Consider the following 15000-nt stretch of genomic DNA (forward strand, 5'->3'; position numbering starts at 1 on the left):
TGCTAGAAATAATACAGGAATGGTTTTAGATTATAATAGTTGTGTGGAAGTATTAGTATGTTTCTTTCGTTAAGAGATGTTGGTTTAGAAGATGGTTGGAAGGCAGGGATTCGGACACGGCCATCTGCTGCCACTCCCTCCCCGATTCACCAAGTGGAGGTCAGGAGCTAAGAGTATCTATCTACTATGAGCGGTCCTAAACATTTTTACTGTTATGAAGACTCTCAACGGGTGGTTTCTATTCACTTCTGCTCTGCTGTTTAGTTCCTATTGGTGCCGCGAGGATGCGTGTGTTTGGCGACCATTTAGAAGGACTTACGTTACACTTCAGGGAATATTGAGTGTGTTGTCCGATGGGGATAGGAAATATCTGTAGTGTGTGTGTGTGTGTGTGTGTGTGTCAGATAGAAGAAGAAAAGGAAATGTCAGGAATGTTTTTTAACTCAAATGTTTCGGTTCATCACATTTTAAGACCCAACTTTTCTATTTTTTTTTCTTCTTTTTCCCTCCACGAGATGGTAAATAATAATTTCTAAGGCTCACTCAAGTTGAATGTACACAAGTGTTGTTTCTTTCGTTGTTTTTCATAGTCATTACCTACATAAGCGTTGCAATATGGTGTGGAGTGGCATGCTGGTGAGTGGCGGTGACGGCGTTCCATGGCGGACCAATGACCACGGAACGCAAGAGGGAGAAGGAAGAGGAGGAAGGAAGGTAAGGGAGAGAGAGAGGGACGCCGACCGCCTCCTCCGCCCCGCTGACCCACTAGCAAACCGGCATTACCTCCCTCCCTTCTCCCCACCCTCCTTTCTCCTCCTCCTCCTCCTCTTCCTCCTATTACCTCCCACATAACCACTCACCCAAGTTCTTCCTGTAGCAAAGTTTAAACTCGACGCAAAGAACGGAAGAGGTTTAACGCTTTTTTTTTTTTTCGAATCAGCACAGCTCAACTACGAGGCATGTGGAGAGAGAGAGAGAGAGAGAGAGAGAGAGAGAGAGGTGAATTTGCCATTAAAAGTCATGTAGAAATTTTATAGTCTTCCTGATACTTCCTGTATTGTTCTCTTCTTTTTTTTTTTTTTTTTTTCTTCTTTTCTTCTTCTTCGGGTTTCTTGCATCTGTTAGGAGTCGCCATAACTGATCAGATACTTTCTCTATACCAGCAAAAGCAAGCTACTATTCTAAAACTCATGACGTGAGAAGTTGCAGTCACAACAATACTGTCAACCTCAAGAAGACACGACACAAAAACTGCTATATTACCGAAATGATGATGATGATGATGATAATGATGATGACAATAATGATGCTAACAATAGTAATAATAATAATAATAATAATAATAATAATAATAATAATAATGCCTTAAATCTAATAACATCAGTAATTACAGTAATTCTTTAAATAATTAAAAAAATCCATGTAAAAATTGAAAAAACGCCTCTTTCATCTTTTTGGAAACTAATTTTATCATCTGCAGTCTACACCTATACGAATAACCTCCCCCTCTCTCTCTCTCTCTCTCTCTCTCTCTCTCTCTCTCTCTCTCTCTCTCTCAGAACGCATGGCAGGCCTGTGACTGGCGGGCAAGCGTGACCAGACTCCGTGTTGCAGTGATGGAGTTGAAACCTAATAACAAAGCGTTCAAGTGGTCGCTACCAAAAGAGAGAGAGAGAGAGAGAGAGAGAGAGAGAGAGAGAGAGAGACACCTTTTGTCAATTTCTGATTTCTCGTTTGTTTTGTTACGTGTCAATCATCTGCCATTTCCATTGTTTTCTGTTTTATTAGACTTTCATAGGTTTAAGTCTACATTTGATTCAATACATGTGGTTTTCTCCTTTTGTGTGTGTGTGTGTGTGTGTGTGTGTGTGTGTGTGTGTGTGTGTGTGTGTGTGAAGAATTCTATTGTTAGGGGTTTGTTGTATTTTTTCTCCCTTACTGTTTAAGTAAGTTCTCAGGGCATTATAGAGTCCATAGTAGTATTAGTTTCTGGTAGTAGTAGTAGTAGTAATAGTAGTAGTAGTAGTAGTAGTAGTAGTAGTAGTATAGTAGTAATCCGGAATGGCATATCCACGTACTTCATTATCTTAACTCCGCATCTTACAGCAGCATCAGATCAAAATTCTTGTTTCATGTTCTTAGTGATGGTTTAGTAATTATCCTACACCATCGCTAGGAGATAATTATTGTGAGAACCTGACTTTTCACCGCCATGACCTTTAAAGATAACCCTGATGAGAGTCAAAAGCGTCAGTGTCTCTTAACCTCAGATGCTGAAATCAATTTTAGGTGGTGGTGGGAACTACTGCATATATGGCGGTACAATTTCAGGATTCTTCGCAAGGATTACAATTGCATGTTTTTTTTTTTTTTTTTTTTTAAGGAGTGTAGTGCTTGATTTGATAGATTTTAGACAAGTATTCTGAAAAGTCTTGTCCTCTTAACTATGACTATTTTCCAAGGCTACGGAGATGATTAGCCTAGTTCCAAATATTGTTTTCTTTTTTCCGCTTAACTCTAAGATAAATTTTGTTACCATATCCCTAGAAACGTAAAAACAGAAGAAGAAGAAGGAAAAAAAAAAGCAGACTTAAAGATTGAGGGAATTTTAACTAGGAGCTCTTGAATGTAGTAGTTGTTGTGCAGCACAGAAGCGTTTCTGAATACTGTGTGGTCTTTAGCCTCGCCTGCAAGTGTGGCGATACATTTTAGTATGATGATGAGCACTGAATTTGTACAAACATTCCACACTTTGGTAAAAGGTCCGCACTACTAAGCTGGACTGTTTAGAGTTGACTACAGGAGGTGCTGAGGTCAGGAAAGGTTAAGGAACACTGGGTCAAGAATACGTGAGATACGCTTTTGCAACGGGCCCTCCATATTAGTGAGAATATACCGTAGCAAATCCTCCTCGCCCCCCCATCTCTCTCTCTCTCTCTCTCTCTCTCTCTCTCTCTCTCTCTCTCTCTCTCTCTCTCTCTCTCTCTCTCTCTCTCTCTCTCTCTCTCTCTCTCTCTCTCTCTCTCTCTCTCTCTCTCTCTCTCTCTCTCAGCGCGCATTGCATGGGATGAAAGTTTGCTTGTGTTCATGTGACTGTACGCATTCACCTGCAGTCTCGTGGTGCATTGTGTTGCATACCACTTCTTTGCTCTCTCTCTCTCTCTCTCTCTCTCTCTCTCTCTCTCTCTCTCTCTCTCTCTCTCTCTTCGCTTCTGCTGCACAATAATCAATAAATCGCACCAGGAAATTGATAAAGAAACATGAATATGATTCCCTTCAGTTTCTTTCTTAATGTATTATATAGTAATTTGGTAAAAGCTTCTCGGATACTGATTTCCAGGAATGTGTTTACGTGCTGTACTTACATACATAATTCAGTTACTTTTCTTTCTTTTTCCTTTTCTTTCATTCCTTTTCTTTCTTGGTTGATTAGTTTGTTGCTCTCTTGCTATCCTCCTCCCTAACTTCCTTCCTTCTTTCTTTCTTTCTTTCTTTCTTTCTTTCTTTCTTTCTTTCCTTCCTTCCTTCCTTCCTTCCTCTTTTCTTTTCTTTCTTCATTCATTCATTCATTGATTCATTCATTGCTTACTCTCTGACTAAGTAACTGACTGACTGACTGATTGACTTAATTTACTTACGACACGGAAGAAATACCTAAGAAAAATATGAATTTCCAGCTCTCAAAAATGATAATAATAATAATAATGATAATAATAGTAAGACGCATCATCATCATCATTATTATCATCTCGGAATATCCAATAATCCTCGTTCCTCCTCTCGATTCTGCTTTGGCCTCGGTCGTGAGCTCAGGTCCGCTCGCTGTGGCCGCCTTGTTTTGATCAGATTGCACTCCATAAGACCACGCCCGGGAGTGTTGGAGGTCGCAGCTGTGGCGAGGAAGCAGGGGAGTAAGGACAAGAGAAAGGATGGGGAGGGGGCTGGGAAGAAGTGTGGAAGAGGAGGAAGACAGTGAGAAAGAGTAAGGATTTTTGAAAGTCGTGATAATAAGAAGAGAGAGAGAGAGAGAGAGAGAGAGAGAGAGAGAGAGAGAGAGAGAGAGAGAGGAGCATGAAGGAAGGAGAGTAGGTTTGATGGGTGTGGTTGCGTGAGTGAGAGGTGTGAGCAAAGTTAGTCAAGCGATGAACAGATTGAATGCAGCAAATAGAACGTATACAGTTGCAGATGGACGAATTGAGGTGAGCTGGTGATAGGAAGGTGTGATGGTGGTGGTGGTGGTGTGGTAGAGAGTGTTGTCTTAAATACTAGTGATCATGATGGTGAGACACAAAAATGAAAGAAAGAGGAGAAATAAACGAGTATGCAAACATGATTAAGAGTTTGAAGAGAGTAAGAAAAGAGATACAGTATAATGGAGGGAGAGACTAAGGGAAGAAAACAAGAAAAACACAAAGACACAAAGAAGAAAGAAAACGGAAAGATAAACGAGTATACAAATATGACTAAGAGTTTAAGAAAGTAGGAAAAAAGAGAGAATTCGGGGAGGAGAAAAAAGGAAGAAAATGGGAAGAACACAAAATATAAAAGAAGGAAAAGAAGTATAAAAAAGAAAAAAAATGTGACAGGAGTATACGTAGATTTAAATAGTATGAATAGCGATGATCATGATTGTTTCTGAAGGTGAAGGTTTTTAAAAAGGAGAATCAAGGAAAACAAAGAAGGAAATGCCTGAAGGAGAGGATAGTGATGAAAGTGTGAGAGCAGGTGAAGGTGAGGCGCGGGAAGGGAAGGGAAGGGAACAACAGGTGGTGATATCAGGTGAACGAGAGGATGGAGACACTATTGAGAAAAGAGAGAGACTGAAGGAAGGAGGGAACGAGAGATGGTGATGAAAGATGCAATAAGGAGTAATGGAGGTGGTGAGTGGTGGTGATGGTGGTGAGGGAGTAACAGGTGTGGTGATGGTGGCGGTGGTGGTGGCTGGGCAGGAGAATCGAGTCGTGAGTCATACCCATTCTTGGCCTTGGATGCTGCTGCTGCTGCTGCTACCCGCTTCTCCGCCCCCATGCGAGAGAGAGAGAGAGAGAGAGAGAGAGAGAGAGAGAGAGTAATATTGTGCACATAATACGTATCTTTAATTTATAATCACACTGCACATCCTTCCTGCTCCTCCTCCTCCTCCTTCACACCCTGCAGGGAAAGACGATCAAGCCTTCAGGGGTTTCTCATGCTCCCTTTCTCTCCCCATCCTCCTACTCCTCCTCCTCCTCCTACTCCTCCAGCTACCCCTCCTCCTCCTCTTTCTCTGCGTCACCGTTTTCATCACTTTCGTCACGGCATCACCTTCGGCACACAGCTTAACACATCCTCGACTTACATTGCCGTGTGTGTGTGTGTGTGTGTGTGTGTGTGTGTGTGTGTGTGTGTCTATCTTTGTAACTTCGGCACTTAATTTCTTTCAGTATTGTTTTTCTTTTTTCTTTTTTCTTCATTAGATTTCCCGTGCGTCCGTGTAGGCGAGACGCAGACCATTAAAAAGACAAATCGACCCTCCTACAGATCCCGCTCTTCGTTACCACAGAGAGAGAGAGAGAGAGAGAGAGAGAGAGAGAGAGAGAGAGTACAAGTCTTATAACAAGAGGAAGATTTGAGACTTAATGAAGAAAATTAATTAAAAGACGTGAAAGCGACACTGACGAGAGAGAGAGAGAGAGAGAGAGAGAGAGAGAGAGAGAGAGAGAGAGAGAGAGAGAGAGAGAGAGACAGAGAGATTGGAAATAGAACGGAGCGAGGAAATAGCCTTGGCCTTTTCATGTGTCAGTTAGTCGCTCTCTTTTGCTTCTCTCTCTCTCTTGTTGGCCGGAAAAGGTCACCTAACAGCTGAATAACAGAGAGAGAGAGAGAGAGAGAGAGAGAGAGAGAGAGAGAGATATGCTTTATACTACTGTCACTATTTGATAGGAGACCAAATACAACTTTTATCACTTTTGTATTTATTTATCTATTTTATTCATTTCTTTATATTCTTATCTTTCGGGCATTTGATATTTCGGTAATCTATTTTTCGACCTATTGATTTCTATGGATATACTTTCGCCCAATCGATTTTCAGCAATTTACCGGATACCCTTATCTATCTACGTGCTTCCTTATTTACCTTGCATACCGTACATTTCTCTTTCCAGCTCTATCACGGACGTTCACAAATCTCACTTCTAATCTCTCTTGACTCCCCGCCATTCGCATTCAGACCGCGGAAGACGATGCACAAAAGAAGTGACCCAGAAAGCCTTGAGTATGTCGCTTGTTATGCTTGATTGAGTCTTGCTGTTTGTCTCTTTATCCATCAATCATTTCATTTATTTATCTTTCTGTATATTTATTTATCTATCCTTCTATCTATCTATCTGCGTTGTGCGTTATGTTTGATCGGGTCTTGCTATTTGTCTATCATTCAGTTTATCTATTTTTCTATTTATTTGTCTATCTATCGGTCTGTTTGTGTATTTATCTATATTTTTTTCTGTTTGTTTATATATATTTGTTTGTCTGCATGTCTGTTTGTCTAGCTTTCTATCTTTACTTTTCTTCTAACCAATCTCATAAAGAACAACGTATTGGCTGTGTTCATCTATATATTTGTCTTCTATCTATTTATCTATCTATCTATCTTTGTAGCTATCCATCCAGCTGTCCATCTATCAATTTGTCTATTTTATCAACAATCATACGTCTTTCCGTACAAATCCATTATCGACTCAGTACCACCACCACCGCCACAACCACCACCACCACCACCGCCACAACCACAACCACCACCACCACCACCACCACCACCACCAACAACAACAACAACAACAACAACAATAACAACAACGTGAGCAGTCTTCTTCAGTCCATTAGTCGGTGTGGGATTCGTCTTTCCCACGGATCACACTTTGTTGTTGCTGATTGCGTGATAGTCTCACTGATTTCTGCCGCTTATCGGTGTTTACGAGTAGTTTGTGTTTTTGTTGTTATTGTTGTTGTTGTTGTTGTTGTTGTTGTTACGATGATGGTTTGCATTCTTGTTGTTGTTCTTCTTGTCTTTCGTCTCCTCCTCCTCCTTCCTCTCTTCTTTACTTTTCTCTCTTCCTTCCTTTCTTTCTTTTACTTTCTTTCTTTCTTTCTTTCTTTTTTTCTTTCTTCCTTCCTTTTTTTACTTTCTTTCTTGTTGTCGCTGTTGATGTTGTTCTTCTCTAGTATACCTCATCCGGCTCCTACTCCTCGTTCTGCACTTTTATCTCTATTGCTCGAATTTCTCCCTCCCTCTTTTCCTCCTTTTCTCCTTCTTCTTCTTCTTCTTCTTCTTCTTCTTCTTCTTCTTCTTGTTCTTCTTCTTCTCCTTCTTCTTCTTCTTCTTCTTCTTGATTCAGCGTCAGGAGCCTCGAGAGTAGGTTGTGTAGCAGCAGTCTCGTCTCCTCTGCTGGTCCAGTCCAGTCTTCAAATGCAAACAGACGCTTAGCTGAGGGCGGTCATGGTCAGGCATGGTCTAGTTTCCTTACACGCATTGATAGTGATTCTCTCTCTCTCTCTCTCTCTCTCTCTCTCTCTCTCTCTCTCTCTCTCTCTCTCATAATTTTCTCGCTGCATTGATTTAATTTTCCTGCCTTGCGAATTCTTTCTCTGAGGTGAAAGTTGCGTGCATTGTAAATTCTTTCTTCTCGTTTTCTTTTCTTCCTCGTCTTCCCTCGAGGCGATTTCTTTGTTTTCGGGCAAAAGAATAGCAATGTGGTTTTAGTTTTTGTCATATTTTTTAATGAGTTTCACTAAAAAATGCTTTCTTTCTCTTTTTAGTTTAGAAATGTCTAGAGAGAGAGAGAGAGAGAGAGAGAGAGAGAGAGAGAGAGAGAGAGAGAGAGAGATATGAAGGTGACTCAAAACTGCTTGGTCAATTAAAGAGAGACAGTATCTTGTTCAGGCCTTGAGATGCAAAGTTTGTCCCTCGCGTGTTGCTGCAAACCATCTGCTATAATCAAATAGATAAATAAATAAATGAAGTAATAATATAATAAAATAAAACCGGCAATTATACAATTATACAGATCGTCAGCTAGCCAGTTAGCAAACCATTCAGTCAATCAGTCTACCAGCTGGCCGAGAAGATGGTCAGTTAATCAGCTATCCAAGCAGCTAAACACTAAGACAGACAGTCAGCCAGCCAGCCAACCCGCCAGTAAGCCAATCAGCCAGCCAGATACCCAGCCAGTCAGTCAACCGCTCACCCAGACGAAGACCGTGAACGTGAAACTGTTACGTGACCTGACCTTGCGTTACGTGACGACTGCAACCACGACCACAACTCCCATCACCACCACAACCACCGCCAGTAGCAACAGTCCCGGCCTAAAAGTTCTCACGCAGGCAGGCGCTTTGAGGATTGTCCCTGATTAAGTCTACTCCAGAATTAGTTAATCTGCACTGTCCGAAACATGTTGGCAGGCGTGGGTTGGTATCGTGATGTGTAACGAATGTCTATATAGATACGAGAATTGTTTGTTTGTATGCGTATATTTCCTTCATTAGTTATCTAGTTTGTTGGTTGGTTTGTTGGTTAGCTGAGTTTATTCGTTAGTTCGTTAGTTTATTAGTTAGTCCATTTGTTAGATAAAGAGTTAATTATTTTTCCACTTTCTTGACGAAACACTGAATGTTTTGTTTATTTCATTTTTATATCTCTGGGAAGTCAGGACACACAGGCGCAACCTTGAAACCTCGACTTGCTGTACGGCATCACAGCACTGTGTGAAGGAGAAAACCTACCTAACTGTATACACACACACACACACACACACACACACACACACACACACACACACACACACACACACTAGACATGCAACCTTTCACTAACTACATTGTCTATATACGGAACGTTCTTGCATCAAAACAACATACAGTATAACAAACAGGTATCGTGCAAAATCGTATAGGTAATTATATCAACGTAAACAATATTAGACTTCACTTCTTTTGAAATTCTACTGCTACTACTACTACTACTACTACTACAACTACTACAACAACTACTACAACAACTACTACAATAACTACTACAACAACAACTACTACTACTACTACTACTACTACTACTACTACTACTACTACTACCACTGTACTACTACCACTGCACTATCAGCACCACCACACCACACAACCACACATCATCACCATCACCACCACCATTACTAATACCACCACATCACAATCACACAGCCACACACCACCATCAATACCACCACCATCTCTACTTCCCTCTTACTCTCGTTAACTTGATTCCAGCCTCGGAGCATTCAAGGTAACACAATCCACATGACTCTTACCTGCTTACTTGTGCAAGGTGGTGTACGGCTCACGTTTCCCTCCCAGCCAAATGACGCAACAAGAACTCTCGGTCTCCCTAACTCACCTGCATTGTCTGTCACTTGCAAAGAAAACGAGCTATTGTTGACCCCTAGAAGTGATGATTTATTAAGGAAGTGAGGCTGCTGGAGATGTGAAGTTGTAATAGTGGTAGTAGTTGTAATAGTGGTAGTAGTAGTAGTAGTAGTAGTAGTAGTAGTAGTAGTAGTAGTAGTAGTAGTAGTAGTAGTAGTAGCAGCAGCAGCAGTAGTAGTAGTAGTAAGAGGAGGAGGAGGAGGAGGAGGAGGAGGAGGAGAAGCACAAAATTATATAACAAATGGAGGTTTACTACCGTCCTTAATTAAACGAACCAGCGAGCCGTTTAGAGAGAGAGAGAGAGAGAGAGAGAGAGAGTTACTGAATGAATCCAAACGTCGGGAAAGTCTGAAAGCTATTACTGGCTGTATGCATCACTGTGACTTACATATAACAGTACACTCTCTCTCTCTCTCTCTCTCTCTCTCTCTCTCTCTCTCTCTCTCTCTCTCTCTCTCTCTCTCTCTCTACCGAGCCACTTTGTCTGTCTGCCTACCTGTTTATCTGACTGTTTACCTGTCCATCTCTTTACCTGCTTTCTATTCCATTTGTTTGTCAATCAGAAGGGAGGAAGCTATTGTTAAACTCTCTCTCTCTCTCTCTCTCTCTCTCTCTCTCTCTCTCTCTCTCTCTCTCGGTATGCTGTAATTAAGTGCAAGATGATGTGCGGTGCGTGTATTAATTTCTTATTACATACTAGAGAGGTTATTAATGTTGTAATGTTGTCACGGTGTCTAAGTTTTCTTTGGCCTCAGTTTTCTTTTTTGCCATCGTTGCGTTGGCTTCGTTAGTGTTGTAGTTGTGTCTTTGGGTTTAGTTACCATGTGTCCTTTTTGGTCTTGTGGTGGTGGGTGTTTTGTTGTTCCGCGTCGTATCTTGCTTGTTTTGATTTCTGTTTATTCTTTTGTCCCGTTGATGTCGTGGAAGAAAGCGTGGTGTTGGTTAGCGTTGTTATTGTTGTTGGCAGTGATGACAGTGATGGTAATTGTTGTGATCTTTAGTTCTTCTTTTATATATTCTTCTTTATTTCCGCTATTTCAGAACGTCTCTTGATTTTCCGTCCGTTCCATTACACATTTTACTCACCTGACCATCTTACCTTCAGTCGAGCAGAGTAATCAACGTTTCCTTTTGTCCCTCTCCCCAGAAGGATGCCTCGAGCCAGATGCCGCCACCTGCCCTTCGTCCCGCTGCTGCTGGCCTCACTCCTCTCAGGTAAGTCTTCTTTGAGTCGGCTAACACTTCAACACATGTGGTTTCTTCTCAATCATTGTGTTACTCTAATGATTCCTACTATATCATGTTGAAAGTTATGGAAAGACGCCCAAACGTTTAGATAATGAATCTTTATGCCACGATGTTTTGTTTTGCTTTTGCTCTCCACCTGTGAAGCGGTACGGCCAGCTTGAGAGGACACCGTTGTTTCCCTCTCCCTTGTGAAGCAGAATTGAGGTTAAGACTTCCTGAAAGTTAGGAAGTTCCCACAGGTGCGATTCGTGGTCGTAATGAATGAAAAAATTTAATCAACTCCCTTCTGTGCGGTACAGCTTTTGTGTGGAAAGAAGGGAAAGGAACTGCAACGCTTCATTGTTAGTTGACGGTTTGCTTGGTGTGTTCATGTTATTAAGTGCACGACTGTTTGCAAGGGAGGGGAGATGACACTCTGAAACTACTATATTCCTACTTTTCATCATCATCTTCTTCTTCTTCTTCTTCTTCTTCTTCTTTCTTCTTCTTCTTCTTCTTCTTCTTCTTCTTCTTCTTCTTCTTCTTCTTCTTCTTCTTCTTCTTCTTCTTCTTCTTCTCTTCTCCTCCTCCTCCTCCTCCTCCTCCTCCTCCTCCTCCTCCTCCTCCTCCTCCTCCTCCTTCCGCCGTTTTTCCCATAATAGTCTCGCGGATTCTCACTCGTCTTCCTCACAAATTGTCTTCTATGTTTTCCTCCCCATTCTCTCTCTCTCTCTCTCTCTCTCTCTCTCTCTCTCTCTCTCTCTCTCTCTCTCTCTCTTGCAACTTCTTCGACACTCTTAAATTTAGTGCGTGTAAAACCATTATTTGCTAATGACACCAAATTTTGAATGAAAACAAAAAAAACGATCAAACAAAAAAAAAGAAAAATCATATGCTCTAGAAATGAATTAATAGAACGTTTGCCCACCTTCTTTACTTAAGTCTCACCTTTTCAAAATTATGATAAAAATTTTCGCTAAACTCTTTTATGAAGTTAAGGTGCCGTAGCAGTGGAAAAATTAAAAAGAGTGGATGGGAGGGAGTGTGGGTAAGAGGAAGCATATTTTTTTCTAGAGAAACTCGCCTGACATTGCTGGGCGTACAAATCTGGGGCACAAATGTTAATGTTCAGAGGAAAACTTTCTCGAGACAGGTTTTGTTCTTGCCTGGAGGAAGGCGAGGGACGAGCAGCACGCCCGGCACCTCCTGACTTTAGTAGAAGTGGATACTAGGGAATGCACCTTACGGCCTCTAATCATCACCACTTGTAACAAACTCAAGTGGATGTTACCGGAGTTTTCAAGAATGGTTTTCATGATTGATAAATATTTTGCACCATATACTGAAAAGAAAAGAACATCTATGAGAATCAAAGCTTTTATGAAAATCCTCGTTATAGAGAACAAAACATTTCACAACTCTCCTGAATACTACAGTGCAGGTGGTGGGTGTCCTGCTGCCGCTTCCTTCAGTTTGTCTTCCTTTGTTGCCCTAGGTCTTTCTGAAGTACTCGATAAGAAAATATTCACTATTCACTGTAATTCACTGTTTGATCTGCTGCAGTCTCTGACGAGACAGCCAGACGTTACCCTACGGAACGAACTCAGAGCTCATTGTTTCCGATCTTCGGATAGGTCTGAGACCAGGCACACACCACACACCGGGACAACAAGGTCACAACTCCTCGATTTACATCCCGTACCTACTCAGTAATATGGAAAAATTACCACGTAAGGAACAGACATTGCTGTTCATTAATGTGTCCTGTTTGTTATGGGACATGGCATTTGAGGACAGGTGATTTCTCTCTCTCTCTCTCTCTCTCTCTCTCTCTCTCTCTCTCTCTCTCTCTCTCTCTCTCTCTCTCTCTCTCTCTCTCTGGTCTCAATTTGCAGTTCGGGTTTAAAAGATTTCAAATTCTCGTTCACTCAGCCCACACAGCCCGGAGGAATGTGTGTGTGTGCGTGCGTGCATGCGTGTATGTGTGTGTGTGTGTGTGTGTGTGTGTGTGTGTGTGTGTGTGTGTGTCATGTCAGTTATTACGCGAATCGATGATAGCAACAAGAGATCCTGATTTTCTTTTCTTTTTCTTCTACTTTTTCTTTCCAGGCAATACCAGATGCCTTTCCCTTAGGTGTGTGCCAGGCAGCCTTCAGACGTGTTTTACTACCCCTCTCTCTCTCTCTCTCTCTCTCTCTCTCTCTCTCTCTCTCTCTTTCTCTTTTTATTTTCTTCTCGTCCTCGTCGGTGTCATCCTACTCTTAGTTTTCCTCCTCCTCCTCCTCCTCCTCTTCTTTGTTGTTGTTGTTGTTGTTGTTGTTGTTGTTGTTGTTCTACTTCTCATGTATCTGCCTAGCGTATAATCCAGTCTGTTCTTCGTTCTCTCCTTCAAAATTCATCGTACACTATTTGGAAAGACACACCACTTGCAGCAAAGAAAAGGACTGACCGGTTACTTCAAGACATTTCCAGTAGCTGTAGTTGTGCTCTCTCTCTCTCTCTCTCTCTCTCTCTCTCTCTCTCTCTCTCTCTCTCTCTCTCTCTCTCTTAGTTGAGTTGCACCATTTAGCGTCACTGACATGAAGCAACACGCACCGTAACGTCATTAGCTGCCAAGGAAAGCGAACAGGTCCCATAGGAGTATTCATTGTGATATTCTTTTATATGTTCCTCACTTGGGATAAGAGAAAAAGAAAAAAATGTATGAGGTTTCAGCAACGTGTTGTGATTACTATAATATACACTCGTCTCCCTCCTCTACCCTCCCTCTCTTCTCTCCCTCCCTCCAGCCCTTGCTCAATTCCTCCCTCTCCTCTCTCCCTCTTCCACCACCTGTCCCTGCCCCATTCCCTCCCCTTCCCCTCTGCTGCCTCTTCCGTAATTTCGTCTCACTTGGGAAATGTTGTGAGAGATAATATTGTATCTCAGGCGACTATAGAATTCAGATTGATCCTGCTGTTCCAAGCCTCTTCCTCTTCTTTTTTCTTTTTCCTCCTGTTCTTCCTTTTCGTAGTTTTCTTCTCCTCCTCCTGGTCTTCCTTTTACTCTTTCTCCTCATGTTTCTCCTCTTCCTCGTTCTTCCCTTCCTCTTTCTATCCTCCCCTCTCCTCCTCCTCCTCCTCCTCCTCCTCCTCCTCCTCCTCCTCCTAATCCTAATCCTCCTCCTCTTCTTCCTCTTCCTCCTCCTCCTTCTCCTCTTGCACTCCAATTTTACCATTATCAACCTGCCTTTTTTCCTTTTATCTATATACTGCCTAGTGAAAACAAAAAAGATATGAGGCACACGAATATTATGCTACTTTAAAATTTCAAATGAGAGAGAGAGAGAGAGAGAGAGAGAGAGAGAGAGAGAGAGAGAGAGATGAGCTTGCATTTGCTTCCAACTTCGAAACTGATAAGCTCTAAAAGACTGCCAAGTTACTACGGTATGCTGCGAATGTTGCCCTTAGAAAACGAGACACGCTTCAGTTTGTCCTCACGGTAAGGAGCAAAACCGGGTTGTGATACTTGGTGGGTTTCTATCATACGAGTACACTGGAGCAGGTCGGCTAAGTGAAAGACAAAATAAGATCGGAATGCGGCTTAGGTTGGCAGTGAGTGGGTGCGGCGGTGTTATGAAATTCAGAGAGAGAGAGAGAGAGAGAGAGAGAGAGAGAGAGAGAGAGAGAGGAGGTGGGGAGGAGAGTGGAGAAATGGACCCTGGTACAGTACTAATGTGTTGCGTGATAGGAATAGTGAAGTAGACGCAGCAGTTGTTGTTGTAGTAGAGTTAAGAGGTTTAATTTCTGAAATGAAGTTGAGAAATCGTCGTAAAGATAATGTAGCTACACAGAAAAATCATCACAGCTTTTGCAAAGTTGTGAAATTGAAGGATATAAAATAGAAAACGGATGTTGGGAAGTGAACTTGGCGGTTAAGTTAAGAAGTTAATGCCAAAATAAACAATGAGAAGTTACCGTGTAATGTTCATGAAGTTAAGGTGCATAAGAATGGCAGTGAAGAAAAACAAAAACAAAAACATAAAATAGATAATAACACTTTAAAGTTAAGAAAACGAAGTGAAAGAAAAATAGTAAAAAAAAGTGGTGAGAGAGAGAGAGAGAGAGAGAGAGAGAGAGAGAGAGAGAGAGAGAGAGACAAAGAGGACAGCGCGGTTACGGTCATTCGAAGTATACATTGGTGAATAACAGTGACGGTGATTGTGGTGGTGACGGGAAACATTCGGTCCAGCAGGGAAGGGTCACCGGTCAGCGCAGTGCAAGGAAGTGACGGGAGGGAGGAAAGACAGGAAGGAAGGAAGGAAGGAGAGAAACCAGAAAGGAAGGAAGGAAGGAA

General features: G+C 41.9%; 1 protein-coding gene across 1 annotated transcript in view; it reads left to right on the forward strand.

Moving 5' to 3' along the window:
- The window catches only part of LOC123515855 (cadherin-87A-like), an 83429-nt gene that overhangs the window by 5833 nt on the left and 62596 nt on the right, over positions 1 to 15000 (forward strand). Inside the window, exon 2 of the mRNA XM_045274741.1 lies at positions 10589 to 10653. Within this exon, the coding sequence (XP_045130676.1) occupies positions 10589 to 10653 (65 nt within the window). The remainder of the gene's footprint in view (positions 1 to 10588; positions 10654 to 15000) is intronic.

The sequence above is a fragment of the Portunus trituberculatus genome, chromosome 40 (genome assembly GCF_017591435.1).
Source record: "Portunus trituberculatus isolate SZX2019 chromosome 40, ASM1759143v1, whole genome shotgun sequence".
In the NCBI taxonomy this organism is placed as follows: domain Eukaryota; kingdom Metazoa; phylum Arthropoda; class Malacostraca; order Decapoda; family Portunidae; genus Portunus; species Portunus trituberculatus.